The 19332-nt window shown below is 38.7% G+C and overlaps 1 protein-coding gene across 2 annotated transcripts in view; it reads left to right on the top strand.

Annotated features, from left to right (window-relative positions):
* Positions 1 to 19332, top strand: part of FNDC3B (fibronectin type III domain containing 3B) — a 364055-nt gene that overhangs the window by 299535 nt on the left and 45188 nt on the right. For both annotated transcript variants that reach the window (XM_025375210.1, XM_025375209.1), the window contains exons 16-22: positions 1310 to 1381; positions 4787 to 4905; positions 6688 to 6793; positions 7762 to 7934; positions 10060 to 10173; positions 10950 to 11099; positions 16596 to 16876. In XM_025375210.1, coding sequence (XP_025230995.1) covers positions 1310 to 1381; positions 4787 to 4905; positions 6688 to 6793; positions 7762 to 7934; positions 10060 to 10173; positions 10950 to 11099; positions 16596 to 16876 — 1015 coding nt within the window. The remainder of the gene's footprint in view (positions 1 to 1309; positions 1382 to 4786; positions 4906 to 6687; positions 6794 to 7761; positions 7935 to 10059; positions 10174 to 10949; positions 11100 to 16595; positions 16877 to 19332) is intronic.

Genomic DNA, 19332 nt, shown 5'->3' with positions numbered 1-19332 from the left:
TGATAAAAATTTAGATGTGCTTTTAGCCAGACCATAGAGCTTTTCTCTCAAAGAACCTCAGAAAGTTCTGTCAACACAACAGCTATATGCTATAATATTTACCTTTATAATTATTATTGTAAATATCTACTAAAATATATATACATTAATGGAAATCAGGTGAAGGAGAGGGGAAGTGAATATTCTACATTTATATATAAGTAAAACTTAAGGTTTTTTAGAAAAATCTCCGTTATGTCTAAGAATATCGAGACGCAGACAGACAATATAAAGGTACATTCTTTATAGTTTTGCAAAATTAGGCTGCAAAGAAAGTGTTTTTCTGCTCAGAAAGTAAAATTCCTGCAGGCACAGAGTTATGGGTAGTCTATATACCCAAGGCACCTAGGGCTCTAGTAATAAGCCAGAACCTTCTTTCTCAGGCTGTCTGCTGGTGCACTGGCACTCATTGATCCACACCTCTGGTTTCATACCACATTCACCTGGGATGTAAAGTTTGCTTGGTAGGAAACTGTGCTAGAATGGACGTATTCCATTTGGATATTTTATTTATTTTGTCAATAAATTTTGTACTTCTCTTTCCGTTCCTTTCCATCACTCAAAAGAATCTGATCGGCTGGGCGCGGTGGCTCATGCCTGTAATCCCAGCACTTTGGGAGGCCGAGGGGAGTGGATCACCTGAGGTCTGGAGTTCAAGACCATCCTAACGTGGTGAAACCCTGTCTCTACTCAAAATACAAAAAAAATTAGCCAGGCGTAGTGGTGGGTGCCTGTAATCCCAGCTACTCGGGAGGCTGAGGCAGGATACTCACTTGAACCCAGGAAGGGTTGCCGTGAGCCGAGATGGAGCCATTGCACTCCAGCCTAGGCAACAGAGCAAGACTCATCTCAGAGGGGGAAAAAAAAAAATCTGATCACTGATAAAATAAGTAAAATAAAAAGAATAAAATAAGAAATATGAACATATCATCTGATATAAAAATCATCAAATATATTAAAGAGCACCTTCAAGTAAATTCAACAACTTGATCAGTTTTGGTTCATATTTCACTACACGAATGCTCTTTGACATTTCTAGATTTAAGAACTTTGAATAATCTGATAGTATTCAGAGATTCCTGGTTTTTTGTTTTTTGTTTTTTTTCTTTTTTTTTTAAACAGTGGAGTTGGTGAAATAAATTATTTTGCCTTTTGGTCAAGTCTAGCATTAAGATAATATAATGGTATGTGATTTTATGAGTCCTGATGATGTTTACCGATAAAAATCAATATCCTTTTATTGCTAATAAGACATTTGGTTATTTTCCAGATCCTCCTAAGGACAATGGTGGTTCAGAAATCCTCAAGTACTTGCTAGAGATTACTGATGGAAATTCTGAAGGTGAACTTTTTGGCAATTGTTTTATTCAAAGCCAGTAGCAAGCTCTATTTTCTGATATAGTAAACATCTTTATAGTAATAGCAAGCAACCATTAATTCTAAAGATAGAACTATTATTACAGTAAACAAACTTTAATCACATATTGGCCGTTTTTCTATTTCAAACACAGCACCAGAGATCAGAGTCTGCTTGAAACTTACATTTGTGTTATTTAAAATTTTTTCTGTATCTTTTTCATTGGTGTTTTGTTTGGTTGATCTTTTGCTTTTGTTTCTTTGGTTTGGTTTGTTTTTGTTTTGTTTTTTGAGACATGGTCTCACTCTGTCACCCAGGCTGGAGGGCAGTGGCACAAACATGGCCCACTGCAGTCTCAAACTCCTGGGCTTAAGTGATTCTTCTGCCTCAGAAGATGAGGAAGAATACATTTTTCATAGTAATGGGGTCTCACTATGTTATCTAGGCTGGTCTTAAACTCCTGGCCTCAAGCAATCCTCCCACCTCTGCCTCCCAAAGTGCTGGGATTATAGGCATGAATCACCACACTCAGCTTCTATGTCTTTTTTTCAACTAGAATTCCTAATTAATTGGATAAATTTAGTGTTTTCATCTCCTAACTTGCCATACGTTTTCTGGAAATTCTTATAAGCAGCCGGGAGCGGTGGCTCACATTCTAATCCCAGCATCTTAGGAGGCCGAGGTGGATGGATCACGACGTCAAGAGATCGAGACTATCCTGGCCAATGTGGTGAAACCCCTGTCTCTACTAAAAATACAAAAATTAGCTGGGTGTGGTGGCGTGCGCCTGTAGTCCCAGCTACTTGGGAGGCTGAGGCAGGAGAATTGCTTGAACCCCGGAGGCGGAAGTTGCAGTTAGCCGAGATTGCACCACTGCACTCCAGCCTGGTGACAGAGTGAGACTCCATCTTAAAAAAAAAAAAAAAAAAAAAAAATCTTATAAGCAAAGGAAGTATCAGAGGCAATCAGCAGGAATAGTGAGGTGGAGATAGTGAAGGAGTGGGTTGAGTAATCTACAAATTCCCGTGCATGAAATATATAGTGTTGTGAGCTAGTGACAAGAGTCTCACTTTTATAACAAGTTTAGAAAATTTCTTTCCTACTTCATTGTCATTTTACTTCAGATTATTTATTTATTACTATTTATACTGGGTGGATTAACATGGGACAAATGTTAGAAATAAAATTCCTTAGTGCCTTTTTAAAAATTCTGAGGTTTTCTTTCGTTCATTAGACTTTAATAGAGAAAAGTATAGTCTTTAAAACTTTTTAAATGACATATCATCTCACCACTGTAATAATTCCTCTAACCATTAGTTTTTTTAAAAAAATGGCACTGCTTATGCCTAAAACAGACAGGATTGATATAACTTTTACAGCAGTGCTGATGTGTGGCTGGCTTTTTATTCTGTACCATGAGAACCACCTGGAATTTTTTTTGTTTTTAAATCTATTGGGTCCTATTTTAAGCTGAAAACAGAATTCTTTTGAGATGAGCACAGCTGTTCTAAACATAAAATCATATTTTGTGCTAAAAACCTGGTTTAGAACTGCCTGGCGTGGTGGCTCATACCTGTAATCCCAGCACTTTGGGAGGCTGAGGTGGGTGGATCACGAGGTCAGGAGTTCGAGACCAACCTGGCCGACATGGGGAAACCCTGTCTCTACTAGAAAAAATGCAAAAATTAGCTGGGTGTGGTGGCATGCGCCTGTAATTCCAGTTCCTCGAGAGGCAGAGGCAGGAGAATCGTTGGAATCCAGAAGGCAGAGGTTGCAGTGAGCTGAGATCACACCACTGCACTTAAGCCTGGGCAACAGAGCAAGACCCTGTCTTGGAAGAAGAAAAAAAGAAGAAGAAGAAAAAAAACCTGGTTTAGCTTTTCTTCATTAGAAAAACCCACCTAGGATAGAAGTCATGTGTATGCCAATGGCTCCTTATGAATATTTAAGTATGTTTTGAATTCTCATGGCTCCCTTTAGCTACTGATGACAAATCAAATCAAAAGTAGGGGCCATTCTAGACTTACAGTTAACAACTTTGCCACTGCATGACTGAGTGAGTGAGTGAATCTTTTCAGTAATCTTTGCTCCCAGTCACCTTTTCAGTACAGGTTTTTTCGACTTGTAATATCAGGATAGTTGCCTTTACTATTCCCTTTTTTCATCTGGCCTTAGTGCATGTGACTCTATCATGAATCTAAACTAATAAACTGCTGGGGGAATTTGTGGAAGTTACTCTACTTAAAATACCAGGGAATAGTGTAAAAGCATTTCTCCTAAAACAACTTCATGTAGTAAAAGGCTTTTGTAAAGTGGTCAGCTGGAAACACAGCATGAAAGGGAATAAAGCAGAGGAGTGAAGAGCCTCCTGGTGGCCCAGATTTGTGAGTCAGGCAGGCCGCCGAGGCAGCCCTGGGTGGTCTTGCTTCCAACGGCATCAGCCTCAGGGGGCACCCAGACTCCTGGTGACTGTTTCTCTCTTCAGTTCTGCAGAGTGGTCAGATCACTTGGGTCATGCCACGTTTGGTCTTTGTCACTCTGCTAGGCATTTTTGCCTTTTTTTTTTTTTTTTTTTTTTTTTGAGACGCAGTCTTGCTCTGTCGCTCAGGTTGGAGTGCAGTGGTGCGATCTTGGCTCACTGCAAGCTCCGCCTCCTGAGTTCAAGTGATTTTCTTGCCTCAGCCTCCCGAGTAGCTGGGATTACAGGTGCCCGCCACCACACCTGGCTGATTTTTGTATTTTTAGTAAGACGGGGTTTTGCCAGGTTAGCCAGGCTGGTCTCGAACTCCTGACCTCAGGTGATCCACCTGCCTTGGCCTCCCAAAGTGCTGGGATTACAGGCGTGAGCCACCGCCTGTAATTTTTGTCTTTTAAGTGGGGCTCCATGAAGGCAGTCAGAAGACCCAGTTTTTAAAAGAGGATTTCACTACCTTTGACCTCCAGGCAGATAAGAACAGGGAGAAATTCTTGCATGCTGCCCCAGACTTGCCAGAAGCCTCGTGGCCAAGAAGTAGCCCCGTGCCTGGCTGCCCTTGAGGCCTCCTCACACCAGGAGCATTTCATAGCTTGCCCACCCCTGTTCTGTGTCTCCTACCACTCCTTCCATGCCAACTGCACGTTTCATTATGGTTTCCCACATCCAAACCTCATAGCCAATGTAATCGTGGTGATAATAGGTAGTCTAGCCAGCAACACTAAATGTTAAAAATGACTCCATGTTATTTTGGTATTTAACTTTGTAAAATAAAAAGGAAGAGCTTTCTGGCTATTTAAAAAGAAAAAGAAGATGTTGGTTTTCCTGAAAACATAGAGCTTTTTCTTGTCAGCAATGGCTGATATACTACATTTTTTACAAGAGGCATAAAGTCATGCATAAGTCTTGTTTTACAGCGAATCAGTGGGAAGTGGCCTACAGCGGGTCGGCTACCGAATACACCTTCACCCACTTGAAACCAGGCACTTTGTACAAACTCCGAGCATGCTGCATCAGTACTGGTGGACACAGCCAGGTTGGTTTTGTTTCCATATGAAAGTAAACCTCTTTGATCAAATTCAGACCAGCTGTCTGTAACATCAGAATCAAATTGCAGTTTAAACAATGTATCTTGGTAATGCAACCTGATAGTATCAAGTCAGGAAATGAAAAATGGAGCTTTTTGAATTGCTCTTTAAAGGTATAAGATAGGCCTAAATGATTCCCTACTGAATTGTGGTATTTTCAGGTACATTTGTCACTCACTTATTTCTCAGAAGTCTTTGACGTAATCACCTGTGATGGTTGAAAATTATCTGGAATTTGTATCGACTAAATAAAGGAGACCTCGGTTATTGCAATGATTAAAAAACTATAGAATATCTAGTGAAAAGATAAGACCTGTGCAGCACTGCTGTTATCACGTCTATCAATTTTAAGAATTTGAGACGTACCTTCCTCAAGGTACTTTACTGCCATCTGCTGGAAAGTTGTTGTAAAAACAATGTAAATCCATGATGACTGAGCTGAATGGCACCTCCTTAAGTTTTGTGGTACCCAACGTACACATCTGTAGGCAAGATCCATTCTTTTGTTTCTACTATTTATATGACCTTAGACTAACCAGTTAACATGTCAGGAGTCTTAGTTTCAACCACATTGTACTCTCATAGGCTCAAAACAACCTAATAAATATACATGGAGTACTCTAGAAATGAAATAATTGTTATCTAAATGGTTTTAACTTAACACTCAGAAAACTGAGTGAGAAATGAGATGCCAAAAGATACTTTCACTGTAGAGATATTTAACAGTATGATTTGAAACCACTAATAATTTAGAATGAAAGAGAAGGAGAGATGGTGGCTTACAGCCCTGTGCTGGGTTGACTTTTCAAGAGAATACCTGCTGTTTGAATGCCTAATTTTTCTAGTCAACCCACTTGCAACATCAGTTTTTGTGTTTACTTTCTTTTGCCCCCAAGGATGGTACTAGGACATCTAGACTGCCCATGTAGACACTCCCTGTGAGGAGAAGGTCCAGCTGGACCATCTTTATACAGTGCCGAAGCTTTCTGGAGTGCCTCCCAGGGTGGAGTAAATCCAAATCAAAGCTGAGATTATCAGTGGTACTTCCTATGTGTGAGGCACTACACAAGGTGACACTGAGTCTGAACTGCTCAAATGCATAGAGGTCATTTCCTCTGTGCCGCTTCTCAGGGAGAAAATTGAATGTGGCTGAGCTGTATAGCTCTACCTGATTTTCTCCTGTCTCAGGAATCAGGTCAGCTTCCATATCACTAGCCTTACACAACCAGATCCTGCAAAATAAAGGCCTACTTATTTTAGCGTTAACAGTGCCTGCTGGTTAATGTCAGAATCAATTGATTAATATTGTGTTTATTTGCTTTTCTGCTCTGTATGTGAATGGTTGGCCATTTATGGTACCATTTTAAAATTTCATCCAGATGTCGTTTTGTGTTCTCTTCTGTCCTCATGAAGGGTCTTTCTAATTTTGAATTAAAGGAAAAGAATTGCTTAGGATATACAGTACTCATGTCTGCTAATCTAACTTCAAAAATAATCATTTTTGTTTTTCCCAGTGCCATATGAAGTCTATAACCACCCTTAAAACACACACACATACATTTATATGAAGATCTTAATTACATTAAAAGCTTACCATAATGTGCACACATTTAGTGTGTAACCCCTTTTCGGTAACATTTGCAGTTATGGGGTGGAATTTGCCTAATATGTAGAGGTCTGATAAATTCACAGTAACTAAGAGATGGTTCTCTCTGGTGTTTCTCCTGCAGTGTTCTGAAAGTCTCCCTGTTCGCACACTAAGCATTGCACCAGGTCAGTGTCGACCACCGAGGGTTTTGGGTAGACCAAAGCACAAAGAAGTCCACTTAGAGTGGGGTGAGTGAACAAACCTTCCCGTTGACATTGGTAGTTTGGACAATTGGAGATGAAGACTTACGCTTTGTAGTTAAGTTTCAAAGCTTTCTTCTAAAGACCATGTATGTTTTTGTCTGTTGAAGATATCCATATTCCTCTTGAAGTATGTTGACCCAGGTTTTTTATGTGTGTCATTCCCCCCATCCACACCCCCAACACTGTCCCTCATCCTCCTCTTCCTGATGGTGCCACACACCTGGTTTATCCCCCACACTTCCGGGGACACTTTTCTAGGGAGTATTTCAAGAACTGCCAGTCTTTTTCAGAAAGTTTTCAACTTTATTAATGGGAAAAAAATTTTGTACTCAATTTAGAAATTAAACCAAAGAATGGTTTATAAGATCACATGGAATTCTTCCTCGTCTTTGTGTGTAACCACCTCTGCTGCATTGTCCTGTGTGGGTCCTGATGTTTTTACAGTGTTGACTTAAACTGTATTAGCGTTTTTGTTGTGCCAAGCTGTTTACAACATGTGTAATTATAAATACAAATGTACAGAACTCTCTAGCAGACTATTTTTTCCCACCACTTATGTCTAAAGTATAATAAATTGTGCCAACCTGGGGTCCTGTATTTTGATTTAATATGACCTTTGGTTTCAAATTAAAGAGATTTTTCTTGCTTCTTTTTCTTCCATTTACCTAGCATTAAAATACGAAGAAATATATCTAATGTTCCTATGATTTGGGGATTATTTTATCAATGTAATTAAATAAACTTCAATGGACTTGCTTTGGAGAGTATGGATAACATCATTCAGAAACTTTTATTTTTAAAACTCTTTTTGGTGGGCAGGGATTCTTTTGTAAGGGAGATACTGAGGACAGGCCACCTATGTGATATTTTGCACAACTTGTGTGAAATCTGGTGCAGTTTGGTCAACTGGAAGTACAAAGTGTTCTAAGATGAAAATAATTCTTCATTCCCAGATGTTCCTGCATCTGAAAGTGGCTGTGAGGTCTCAGAGTACAGCGTGGAGATGACGGAGCCCAAAGACGTAGCCTCAGAGGTGTACCACGGCCCAGAGCTGGAGTGCACTGTCGGCAACCTGCTTCCTGGAACCGTGTATCGCTTCCGGGTGCGGGCTCTGAATGATGGAGGGGTGAGTATAAGCCCATACACCGTAACCAGAATCAGAATGCACAGTCAGAACCCAAAGTGCTAGCACTTCTGTCTCTAGCCTCCTGAAATTTTTGGCAGTCTTAATGCAACCTTGACAACGATTAATGCAGTGTCTGTAAATCTTAATTCTGAGTTGATATTGTTGTGATTTCACATAGACCCAGCATTAGACGTTTTTTGTTTCTTTTGTCCTCATATCATTCTATGAAGACAGCACTCAAGGTAAATAAAGATATCACCCTGTAGATACTTTTGACAATTTTCAGAAAATTTCCTTTTCTTCTATTGACTTTATCAGTTAAGGGAAATTAGGAATATATAATAGTTCTAATAAAAGTTTTATACTCTCTTGTCTAAATGAACCAGCAACATCTTAGGTCAGTTTTTACAACTAGAGAGGGGTAGTGGCTGGGGACACCAGCTTGTTTTTGTTTTGTTTCAAGTGAAAACTGTAGGACTCTCTGGCCTTCCTTCTATTGCTCCATTTGGAGTTGTCAAGTTGAGCTATCAGAGATTGAGAATACATATGTCTGTGTTATATCCATAAAGGTGGTTGTCCTTTTTTTCTTTAAAATTGCCAAATGATGTAGATTTGGGGGGAGATGAATAATGAGCAGTGGGAGTCCCATTAACTGTGAGGCTTTTGGGTGGGCTTAGAGATTGATGAAGCATAAAAGCGGGCAGAAGGGCGTGGGTAAAGCCAGCTAATGCTAAATGTCCCATCCAAAGTGCCAGTGGTTTGTATAGATGGGCTCCCTGCAAATAAATATAGTTAGCTAATTGATGATTTTTTTAAAAAATAAGAAAGCCCAACTTGCAGTGACTTTTTGTTTTAAGTGAAAGCAAGTTTATTAAGAAAGTAAAGGAATAAAAGAAGGGCTATTTTTTAGGCAGAGCACCCGAAAGTGGATTTCTTCTAATTCTCCAATAGAAAAGAATTTCAGACACAACAATGATATTCAAGTGAAAACAAAAAAGTCTAAACATTAACGCCTATGCACCTGAACTTATAATCATGTAAGCGAAAAGAAGATGGATGGTGGTGAACACACTGTTGTGTCTACCCCATTCTCTCATCAACTTTTCAGTCACTGTCTGCCACAACAAAGATAAATGTGCAACTGGGCTGGTGTGAGTTGTACTTTTCTCAGCCCTTTCACTGATTTATCCTATAAATCAGTGAAAGGATTTATAGGATATAAAGAAACTATCTTCAGCTTGGGTTTATTCACGTTGTATTAGAAATTCACCATATATATTGCTGTAGTCATCTTCCGAGGTCCATTTCAGAGAGCTTCCCCAACTCCCAAGCATCTTTGCATGTTATGTTGAGAGGTGTTTTTTTTTTCTTCCCCGTCTTTTTTTCCCATTTTGACAAAGACAGTCATATATTTTGTTATCCTGGAAAGTTTTTACTCTGCCCCAAACCTTTGAAGTATCAAATATGCCACCATTAAAATGGGTGGTTCAGGTGGCTGTGACTCTCTCAAAGTGTGCTAAGTCTCTAGCAATTCCCGGCTCTGAGCAGTGTGGTCACTGATGGTAACATCAGAATTGCCGTGGATACCCTTGAATAGGTGAGGTGATGGGAACACACTGAGAAAACATTACAGAAGCCTTCATTTTCAAAATGGAAAGTACCAGTAACTAGAAGAAATACCTAGAATTCGATCACCAACAATTCCAAGTATACTTTTATGCATTAAAAATTAAACTGCAGTGAGCATCTGACTTAGTTTTCTTGGATGTCCTCTGAGAAATATGAAAGCAGATTGTCCTGTTTTGTCAAAAATCAGCATATTTTTATTTCAGATGTCCCAAGAAAGGGAAAATATTTTGTCAACCAACTAATTATTTTCCATTTAAAAAAATGACAGACGTCTACTACTCAGGGAATGTACGTAGGAGAAAAATTTATACACATTGAATTGAAAGTTAAAATCATTGGGTAATATTTGTAAATTTGTTGTGTTGATGATGATGTTAGCCTAACCTTTATTTGGTTATAAGCTTTTATATGCACGCACATGCACAAACACATACACACATATATACATATGTGTGTGTGTGTGTGTGTGTGTGTGTGTGTGTGTGTTTTCTTTCAGTACGGTCCCTATTCTGATGTCTCAGAAATTACCACTGCTGCGGGGCCCCCTGGACAGTGCAAAGCACCTTGTATTTCTTGTATGCCTGATGGATGTGTCTTAGTGAGTTGGGAGGTAAGTCAGGCACATTCTGCATCAACTTCTGTTTCTTCTACTTTATCTACCCCCAAATACAAATACAAATTATAAGGAAGCTGCAAATTCAAAATGCACATATAGATGATTTTTTTTTTTTTTTGCTCTGTATACTATAGTAATCACCCTTAGCACTTGCCACTTGCTTATGTTATTTAGAGTTGTGGAAATTTTACCATAGTCAAAATTGAGAGGAAATGATTTCTCATGCCTTTCTTTTAAAACAATTTTTATTTTATTTTATTTATTTATTTTTATTTTTCTATGACGGAGTTTCACTCTTGTCACCCAGGCTGGAGTGCAGTGGTGCAATCTCGGCTCACTGCAACCTCCGCCTCCTGGGTTCAAGTGATTTTCCTGCCTCAGACTCCTGAGCAGCTGGGATTACAAGTGCCCGCCACCACGCCTGGCTAGTTTTTGTATTTTTAGTAGAGACAAGGTTTCACCGTGTTGGTCAGGCTGGTCTCAAACTCCTTACCTTAGGCAATCCACCCACCTCAGCCTCCCAAAGTGCTGGGATTACAGGCGTGAGCCACCGCATCCGGCCCTATTTTAAATTTAAATTTCTAAACCTTAAAAAAAATTTTATGGGTACGTAGTAGGTGTATATATTTGTGATCATGCCTTTCCTTTATATGTGTTTGAAATACTCTGAGGCATGTTGCTCTCTTTCCCATTTTAGTTACTTGAATACAAGCACAGTAGGATTCTCTTCTCAGTGGCAGCATTAACTACTTCAATTTCTGCCTTTCCAGAGTCCTGATAGTTCTGGTGCTGACATCTCAGAGTACAGGTTGGAATGGGGAGAAGATGAAGAATCCTTAGAATTCATTTATCATGGGACAGACACCCGTTTTGAAATAAGAGACCTGTTGCCTGCTGCACAATATTGCTGTAGACTACAGGTAGGTTGACATTATTCTGATGTTACTCACAAGGACTGGTTTTCCCATGAAAGACACTTTGGGAAACCCACTCAAAGGCTTGTGGTGGAGGCTGTCAGGAGGCATGTTATGGAAAAAAAGAGTCCGTTTAAATAAAAATACATTTGGTTGTTTTGGTATTTTGCAGTTAATTTCCACTTCTCTAGGAAATTCTGAAACTTAAGAACAAAATAAGTTTCTTCTCCATTCTGCTTCTCACCACCCTTGTATCTTGTCTGTTCATCAGTTTGCTGAATAAATGACCCAAGTCCAAGGGAAAGATGACACAGCTCCTTAGGGAAGGAGCCTTCTGTCTCATTCCCCTGAGATGCACATTTCAGTGGGAAAGACTCTTAGAGCTGGCAAAAGACAGAAAATTATTTTACGAGCTGTTAAATGGAGCCAAAAATAATTTGGACTAGTCTGCATTAGATTACAGGACCCCACCTCCCAGTGACACTTATCAAGGCTGGTTATCTATAAGCTTCCACTTGGGAGTCCAGATAAAATAACATCAAGAAAAATTGGTTCATAGCCTAAACCCCCAGAGTGGCAACAACCATGGGTTTACTTTTATTTTACTCACTTGGCTATATTATTATTCTTTCTATGTAAAGCCCTAGTCTCTTGAGAAAATAGAGTTATTTGTCCTCCTCTTTCCATCTGTTCAGTAACATTTCTTGAGCATTATAGTACTTTGTACCAGGATCAAAGGAAGATCAGGAAGAGAGATACAAAGATTAATGAGATGTGGTTATTGACCTTGAAGAGCTCTGTCTTCATACACATTTAGATTTGAATAGATAAAGAAGCAGAGATGCCAAAGTCAACTTCCCACCTGATTTAAGTCATGGATCAAATTCCTTATTACAAGTACACCCAGTGTCTCTGGTCTCTTTGGAGAAAATATTTGCTTCATAACTTAATTTTTCAGAGCAACTGAAGCATTTCTGTTAAATTCTGAAGTCTACTTTATTTGAAACATTTCTGATTAAACTCTTTTGTTATACACCTTTCTTGCTTCTCGAATGAAGCACCTGGGACATAATTAACCTTTTGACAATGAGTCAGTGTCACAGCAAATTGTCTGATCTTTATAATAGTGATGCTGAGTCATTGGGGAAAGGTTAAATTATGTGCCACACTCCTGTTTTTCTATCAAGGCAGGATATAAATAAAGAGCTGTCTGCCACCCCAGTAAAGAACTTCACTCCATTATGGTTTTTGAGTTTTGGTGTTTCTTTAAAATGTTATTATAGTTCCTTTTTTTTCTCTTTCACAGTATATGTTGTCTTAGCATTGACTTCTCAAAGCTACATTATAAAAGATACATTAATAAGAATAGAACCTGCATAATAATCTTACCTCCTTGTATTAACAGGAGTAGAAATATATTTTCAAATGTCTGTACTTATTTATAATAAAATGACTCAGATCTTATGAAAGGAGTACTACTTTTAAAATTACCATTGCCATGCTAAAGGACTATTGCCAGGAAAAGGATCTGTTCAACCTGTATCGATTTATTGTTATTTGTGGACCAAATATGAACTATTTTCATTCAACATGATTACAAAGTCAAGTTAAACGCCAATATTTTTTGAATATTTGGCACCTTAAAAATGTAAATATCGGCCGGGCATGGTGGCTCACACTTGTAATCCCAGCACTGTAGGAGGCTGAGGCCAACTGATTGCTTGAGCCAGGAGTTCGAGACCAGCCTGGACAACATGGCAAAACTCCTCCTCTACAAAAACAAATACAAAAATTAGCCAGGCACCTGTAGTCCCAGCTGCTCAGGAGCCTGAGGCAGGAGGATCACTTGAGCCAGGTCAAGGCTGTAGTGACCTGTGACCGCACCACTGTACGCCAGCCTGGCGACAGAGTGAGAGCCTGTCTCAAAAAAATAAAATAATATAAAAAGGTATTATAATACCTATACTGTGTTTTGTAGAAATTTGGTGGAACGTTTCTTGTTTTGCTTAGGAATTTTGGAATTTTTATATTCTCAGGACTGTTTTAATTAAGTGCTGGCGTAATTCCATTCATAGAGCATGTTGTATATTATAGGCAACATGCTCTATTATTATTATTATAAAAAGTTGATTATTTATTATAAAATTATTTATAAAAAGTTGATTTTGAATTAAATTTCATTTTAAAACTGTTAATAAAAAGTGGTATAAATCAAATAGACCCAGGCTAGTTAAAAGAAGGTAGGATCCTGGAGTAGAAAAAGAACTTTAGAAGAATTGGTAAGATTCTGATTAGGTCTGTATGTTAAGAGTATAGTGCCAGTGATAATTTTTTTCTTTTTTTTTTTTTTTGAGACAGAGTCTTGCTCTGTCGCCCAGGCTAGAGTGTAGTGGCGCTATCTTGGCTCACTGCAACCTCCACCTCGCGGGTTCAAGCGATTCTCCTGCCTCAGCGTCCTCAGTAACCAGGATTACAGATGCCTGCCACCACACCTGGCTAATTTTTTGTGTATTTAGTAGAGATAGGGTTTCACCAGGTTGGTCAGGCTGGTCTCGCACTCCTGACTTCAGCTGATCCACCTGCCTTGGCCTCACAAAATGCTGGGATTATAGGCGTGAGCCACCATGCCCGGCCACCAGTGATAATTTCCTGGTTTTGATCATTAATCTGTAGTTCTGTAACATGTTGGTCTTCGGAAAAGCAGAGTGAGAGATAGACAGAAATTTCTCTGTACTATTTTTGCAACTTTTCTGTAAGTATTAAAATAGTACCCAATAAAAAGGTGTTTGAAAAAATAGAGAAAATACTATTTTGTTCATAATTTTCCCAGTGGGAAGGAAGGAAGTGTAGCTCCTACTGCTGGCCTGATACTCTGCCAAGATTTTACATATTAACCTATTTAATCTTTACAGTAATTCTATGAAGTAGACATTACTGTCCCCATTTTACAGCTGAGGAAACAAGCTCAGAGAAATTAACTTACCTAAGATCACACAGTTGTTAAATGATGGAATCAAGGTTTGAACTAAGCTCCAACTCTTAAAAGCCATGTTCTTGTCCTTCTGTGATATGGTGATACCAAACCCTAGTTGATACAGACATTGGGCTCCATGATATCCTATTTTTCTGCCTCTGTGATACATTTATATCAGTACCAAAATCTCAAAATATATACTCATAAAATAATTTGTGATGTTAAAATTTTTCCAAAAGGAGTTAAGGTGTTGAGGTATTGTAATGAAACAGAAATGGATATGACAAAATATTACAGTAGAGTTTTAACTGTGATTTAATAGCAAATAAATGCTTTAAGCCTGCTTCTTTGAAATTAACAAAGGAATTATAAGTTTTGTTTTAGACCTTGATTTAAGAGCTCAAACTTAGCCGGGTGTGGTGGTGTGTGCCTGTGGTTCCAGCTACTCAGGAGGCTAAGGTGGGAGGATCGCTTGAGCCTAGCAAGCAGAGGTTGCAGTGAGCTGAGATTGCACCACTGCACTCCAGATAGAGACAGACCCTGTCTCAAAAAAAAAAAAAAAAAAAAAAAAACAAAAACAAAAAAAACCCCTCAAAGTCCTTTAGTTTTTTAATTTGACCTCATAAGCTGTCCAGCACACTAAATGAAAACTAAGTTTTAGAGTACATTCACTTTTGTAAGAAAGCTACCAAATGTTTTTCTCTTTATAAGAAAGAAAATTTTTTTGATAACATTTATTGAACACATACTCTGTATCAAGTACAGTTGCCAGAAATAATACAACAGTGAGCCAGACAGGCAACTTTGCCCTTATGTAACTTGCATTCTAATCAGAGGAGTACTATATACTATGTCGGTGATAAGTGTCATGATGTAAAGTACAACAAAGAAGGGAAATAGGAAATGTGAAAGACCACAGGGGAAGGATTGCAAGTTGAAATGTGTTCAGAGAGGGCTCGCTGAACAGGTGACACCTACAGACCTTCTCTCAAATGAAGGTGATTGAGCGAGCTGTGCAGATGTCTAGAGAAAAAGCTTTCTGGACAGGAGGAGCAGCCAAGTGCAAAGGCTGTGAGGAGGCAGCAAACTTGGTGTCCCTGTGGAGCAGCGGGGAAGACAGTGTAGCTGGAGCAGAGTCAGTAAAGGGGAGAGTAGCAGGCAATGAAGTCACAGTGCTAATGGGTTTTTGAAGGGGAATGGTAGTGAACAGCAGATCATATAGGGTTCTGTAGGGTTTCATAAGAACTTCAAAGTTTATTCTGAATAAGATGGAAGCCCACTGAAGGAATTTGAACCAAAAATCCCAATTCATATTTTCACTGAATCACTCTGATTGCTGTGAATATAGATTATTGGGCAAGGGCCGACAGAGATACCAGCTAGGAGGTCATTAGAATAACCAGATAGGAGAGAGTGTGGTTGGACTAGAGTAATACAGGATATGCTGATGGCCTGGAGAGGGGCATGAGAGGGAGAGGAAGAAAGGTGTCCAAGGATGACTGAGTTATGACTTGAGTGCTCTGAAGGATGAGGAAAACCTCAGGAGATGCAGTCAGGTTTTTGTAAGGAGGGATGGGATGGGGATGAGGAGCTGTGTGGACATTTGAGTTTGAGAGGCCTGTTGGACATGCAAGTGGAAATACTCAGTGGTTGAATACAGATACCCTAGACCAGTATTCAGAGCAGGAATGTGGACTGCACATCCAAATTTGGGAGTAGGTTATCAGTGGTGTTTACGCGTTGAGACAAGATGACATCTCCAAAAGTTTGAGTAGAGCTAGAAAATAGGAGGTAGCCAAGTACCAAGCGCTGATACTCACCAGTGTTAAGAGATCAGGGTGATGGTAGCAAGCAGCAATGGTGATTGAGAGGCAGCAGCAGCAAGTAAGGTAGGAGGAGAGATAAGTGTGGCATCTTGGAGACCTAGTGATGAATAAGCATTTGAAAGATCTGGGAGTGATTAGGTATCAGCTCTTGCTCTTGGGTAAAGTCAGATGAGTGCTAAGGATTGACTTCAGGAATGAGTTTATTATTCATGTGGAAGATAGAAGATGCCTCTTCCTATTGCTATTCCAGGACAGCTCTAGACTTAAAAGTCAGATGAACTGGATTCCGGTCCCAGCTTTGCCTCTAAATCTGAGGCCTAAGTTATCTAATCTGACTCTGAGTTCCCGTCTCTGTAAAAGGCAGATAAGAATATCTACCATTTAAGATCTACCATAGTGGGTTATTATGAAGATCATGTAAGATGATGTATAAACTGAAATAGGTCATGCAAATATAAAATATTATTTTTAAATTATTTTTCATAAGAAATGATGGTGGCCATATTTTGCTTTAATGGAAAAAGTGTGGTTGGCATGTTTTGGAAGGTGGTCATCAGACAGTAGACATTTTCTAGGATTTATTTCTACCTGCATGTCTGGAAATGTGTACTACTTTAGATTTATTTAATGGCAGCTAACTCAGAGGCATCAAAACATGCTAATGGTGTAATATGGCCTTCATCTTGCTGTTCTGTTTTGTAGGCCTTCAATCAAGCAGGGCCAGGGCCATACAGTGAACTTGTCCTTTGCCAGACACCAGCGTCTGCCCCTGACCCCGTCTCCACTCTCTGTGTCCTGGAGGAGGAGCCCCTCGATGCCTACCCTGATTCACCTTCTGCGTGCCTTGTACTGAACTGGGAAGAGCCGTGCAATAACGGATCTGAAATCCTTGGTTACAACATTGATCTAGGAGACACTAGCATTACCGTGGGCAACACCACCACGTATGTTATGAAAGATCTCCTTCCAGAAACCACCTACCGGTGAGTGCAGGGGAGTAGAAATCTGCATCAACACATCAGCACTTGGGGCTCTAAGTAAACCGCTGGGGGAAAATGACCAGTGAATGTCATCTCCTAGCTGTTTCTAAGAGCCCAGATGTCCAGGGTCTTGTCTCACCTTGATCCCTCAGGCCAGAAGACCTGTGAAAAAGCCACACGGGATTCAGGGACTCACTGGACAGTTTTGTGTCCACTCTGACCCACACCTGTCTCTACCCCAGAGTGGACTCAAATCCTCAAGTCAGTCCTCTGAACACTCAAGTCAGAAATTATAAAAGGTCCTTGGCAATACGTTAGCCCAAGAATTTGGCTTCTTCCAGACATTGTGCCGACCTTAACGGTGGCTTAAATGATGATAAAACTTTTAAGATTTCTAAAAGGATGGCATTAGAGATATGTTGACTTTCATTAAACAACCATAGGTTGTCTAAAAAAATATCTAGAGCTCAGGGGTTCAACTGAGGGAACACATGTTGAGAATCATTGTTTACTAAGGAAATGCCAGGCAACTGCTGAAATTATCAAAAATGTCTTCCACATACCAGAAAGCACCTCAGAGGATAGTTCTGTTATGGAGAAGATGAAATGGTTTAGTAGTGTAGGAACTATGGAAAGGTGAGCTTAGATTTGGATAGTAAAACCTCAAGACCCTATTTAAAAAGTGTTTAATGAATGCAGCATAAATAATTTAATTCAGTATTATTATGCCAAGGCTAGTACATTGAGCTGAATGTGAAAAGAAACTCACATTGGGAGAATGCCACCTTTTCCTTATAAGATAGCTTTGAAGATACCATTTTAGACAGATGGCAATTTAATAGCTTTAGAAAAGGCAAATGTTTGGTCCTAGTCATACAGTTGATCTTGGCAAAAAAAAAAAAACCAGAAAACAAAAAAAAACTTTAGACTGTCTTTGCTGGCCAATCAATAAATTATAAATTGGACATTACATACTTGAGGTAAAAACAATGCATACTTGCTTTTTCTTTTACATCTTGAAGTACAGGCTGATTTTTCAAAATAATAGCCTACCAAATGAATGAAAATCAATCGAAACCTTTTATGTTCAATATCATTCTATAGTAGTTTGTTTTATTTCTGATTAACATGTAGGACAATTTTACATGCCCATTTCTGTTTATATACAAATAGACAAAAAATTTCAAATATGAATTATTATCATATTTAAATTCTTTCTAGTTTTAATCCATTGTTCACTTAATCTGAATTACATTTTGTGAGTCAGTATTTATCATTTAATAATAGTATATTTTATATTTTATATCATGAAATCATAAACTAAATATTAGGGACCAAGTTCAATTAATATTTTTACTTGCTAATGTTTATAACTAAGATATTGGTGCGCCAGTATCAGTAAATGAGTATTTTTTCAATAAAGAAATATAAACAATAAAAAAATAATAATTCATACTTAAGACCAACCGGTTTACAGCTTTAGGAATTTTAGTTTCTATAGCACACAATTGGGTATACTATATAGTATTAATAGAACTATGTTCAAACCACAGTCTTCTTGTTTTATGTTTCAAAAACATAATTGCAATGATTATAGTGAAATACAGAATGAGTATTTCAAGGAACCAAAGGTATAATTTTGGCCCAATCAACTTTCACTTCACCTTTTTTCTGTCCTATAAATTGGTTAAAATATAAGTGAACAGATCATGATGTTCTAGATAAAAACATGTGGAATGAAACATTTTAAGCAGACCATGGAGCTTGGATAAAAGACTTGTTACTTTTGTTTGATTTTTTTTTTAAAGCCTTCAGCAGTTACATATTGTTCTCATACCAAGCTTATTCTTTCTCTCTGTTGCCAGGACGGGGTTGTACACCTCTCTAGTAAATGTCCTAATGCGAAAAAGCTTTTTCAATGGATTGGTCATTTCTCCATGGGTGCTATTAAAGCAAACTACCCATTGGCTTGCTGACACACTCTGTAGAAATTTCAATTCTGTAGGAATTACAATGCTACTTTTAAAGGCATTCCTTTAAGTTTATAATTGAGTTCGAAATTGAATTTGTCCTTTAGTTTGAAGGAAAACAGGATTATTAAAAATGAAAACCTAACTTTGCTTTGTATGCTTCCAGCCAAGTAGTCATAGATTTGGCAAGACAAGAGGGTCATCAGATCACCTGGTATCACTCCTTCCCAGTCCTTCTATGGCTTGAGCATCTTCAGTGACAGGAGCAGTGGTTCTAGCTTCCACTCAGCAGGCAGTCCATTCTATTTGTGGATAAACCTCTCTATATCTAAATCTATTTGTGGATAAACCTCTCTATATCTGAATCTATTTGTGGATCAACCTCTCTATATCTGAATCTATTTGTGGATCAACCTCTCTATATCTGTATCTATATCTAAAGTCAACTGCTGGCCTTAGAACTTCCTCAACAACAGTGATTTTCGAAGT

Source organism: Theropithecus gelada, chromosome 2 (assembly GCF_003255815.1).
Source record: "Theropithecus gelada isolate Dixy chromosome 2, Tgel_1.0, whole genome shotgun sequence".
NCBI lineage: Eukaryota > Metazoa > Chordata > Mammalia > Primates > Cercopithecidae > Theropithecus > Theropithecus gelada.
The sequence above is the reverse complement of the archived record's forward strand: the minus strand, read 5'-3'. Positions and strand labels throughout refer to the sequence as shown.